This window comes from Buceros rhinoceros, unplaced genomic scaffold (assembly GCF_000710305.1).
Source record: "Buceros rhinoceros silvestris isolate BGI_N320 unplaced genomic scaffold, ASM71030v1 scaffold2018, whole genome shotgun sequence".
NCBI classification, from domain to species: Eukaryota; Metazoa; Chordata; class Aves; order Bucerotiformes; family Bucerotidae; genus Buceros; species Buceros rhinoceros.
In genome coordinates this window covers 49,290-50,763 of record NW_010426138.1, presented here as the reverse complement: position 1 = coordinate 50,763, position 1,474 = coordinate 49,290, and the positions used below count along the sequence as shown (strand labels likewise).

Below are 1,474 nucleotides of genomic sequence, written 5' to 3'. Positions count from 1 at the left end.
ACTTTGAAGTTCTGTCTCCTGAAAGAGGTTAGCATAGTACATGCTGGATTAAGCTCCCCAGACTTAGTCCCAATCTTTCCTCTGAACCTCTGGGAAGAGAACAGGCAAGACTGCTCATTCCGTCTGTAACATAACACAGCAAGACTGGGAGAGGAAAAAAGGTGCGAAATGCAGTAGTCGTTAAGATACTGGCCACAACATGATTGCTAAACAACTATATACATCTATAAAGTAAAAGGCCCTTGGGGACAGTTGCGTGACTGCACTCGTACCTTCTTGTGGAAGAGAGTAGCAAGATCTTTTTTTCCTTTTTCTGTCTGTCTCAGTCAGATGTCATAAAAGAAACATACTATCTTTGTATAACGTTGGCATATACATGGTCATGCTATATCTTGAAATGTGGAAAAATAATACAGCAGTGGCAAAATGTAAGCCAAATTCATACAGTGTTTAGCGAAATGCAGTACTCTCCTATTACTATGTCTTCTATGTGAACTTAAGCTTGTGGTTGTTAAATCAGCATCTCAGTTCCGTTTGGCTTGATTGCTTTCTCCATTAATCAGATTCTTCTCTTGTTGTTCAGCTAAGGATTGCCATTTCTGCCTATTTTTTCTACAGCCATCCAGTAAAGGGTAGCAGGCCTCTGACAGATGCGTTAGGGCCTGAAATAAATTGAGAACATGTGAAACAGATTACAGTTAACAACAAAGTAAGTGTTCTTAAAGGTGACCATGAGAGAGACCAGAGTGACTAAAACACGAGGTCTGTCTACAACTGAAATCAAACTTGTACTTTGAACTTCAGGGAAGGCTTCCTGCTGCACATCAAACACGATCACAGTTACCTGGCACTAGTGCAGATGAGACCGAGCAGCAGTGTCCATACAGCACTTTACTTGTAGGTACAGAAGGAACCACGATAAGTTTGTCATATTAGGTACAAGTGACCTGTCCAGTATTCCCAGTGCAGTACTATGCATGGACAGTCCTTTGAATGTATAGCAGGCTGGTCATAAGGGTGACCTTGGGATGCTAGTTGCACACATAGTCAATGGGACCATATTTGCTGTCAGTGTATCAACTGCTTCAGAGGAGTTCTCCCGGGAATATTTGAATTTAAGGCAGTTAGCACACAATAGATAGATCATGTTTGATGCTTAGTGCATTTTAGGAATGACTGCGACTCAAGTCAGTCAAGTATTTTTCATGATGTGGCTGTGTTACTATATCAGAGTGAAGGAAAACTGCATTCTGATGTTTAAATATAGAATTGAAAAAATAAAAGAACAATTCATAAGCATTTTTGTATGGTTTTCTTTCCTGATGGAAGTGATGAAAATGTATCCTTACTCTGTGACAGTCTGCCCTTACTTGCCTAACAGGTTCTGTCGGCTTTGGGAATGAAGTCACGCTATTCAGAAGTAAAGTGGGAGTTTAATACTTCAGACAGTGTAGGGCAACAGGGTATGGGAAAG

General features: G+C 40.6%; 1 protein-coding gene across 2 annotated transcripts in view; it reads right to left on the bottom strand.

Annotated features, from left to right (window-relative positions):
• Nucleotides 1-471: 471 nt before the first annotated feature.
• Nucleotides 472-1,474, bottom strand: part of PDE5A (phosphodiesterase 5A, cGMP-specific) — a 46,433-nt gene continuing 45,430 nt past the window's right edge. For both annotated transcript variants that reach the window (XM_010141350.1, XM_010141349.1), the window contains exon 21: nt 472-662. In XM_010141350.1, coding sequence (XP_010139652.1) covers nt 525-662 — 138 coding nt within the window. In that variant the 3' untranslated portion in view covers nt 472-524. The remainder of the gene's footprint in view (nt 663-1,474) is intronic.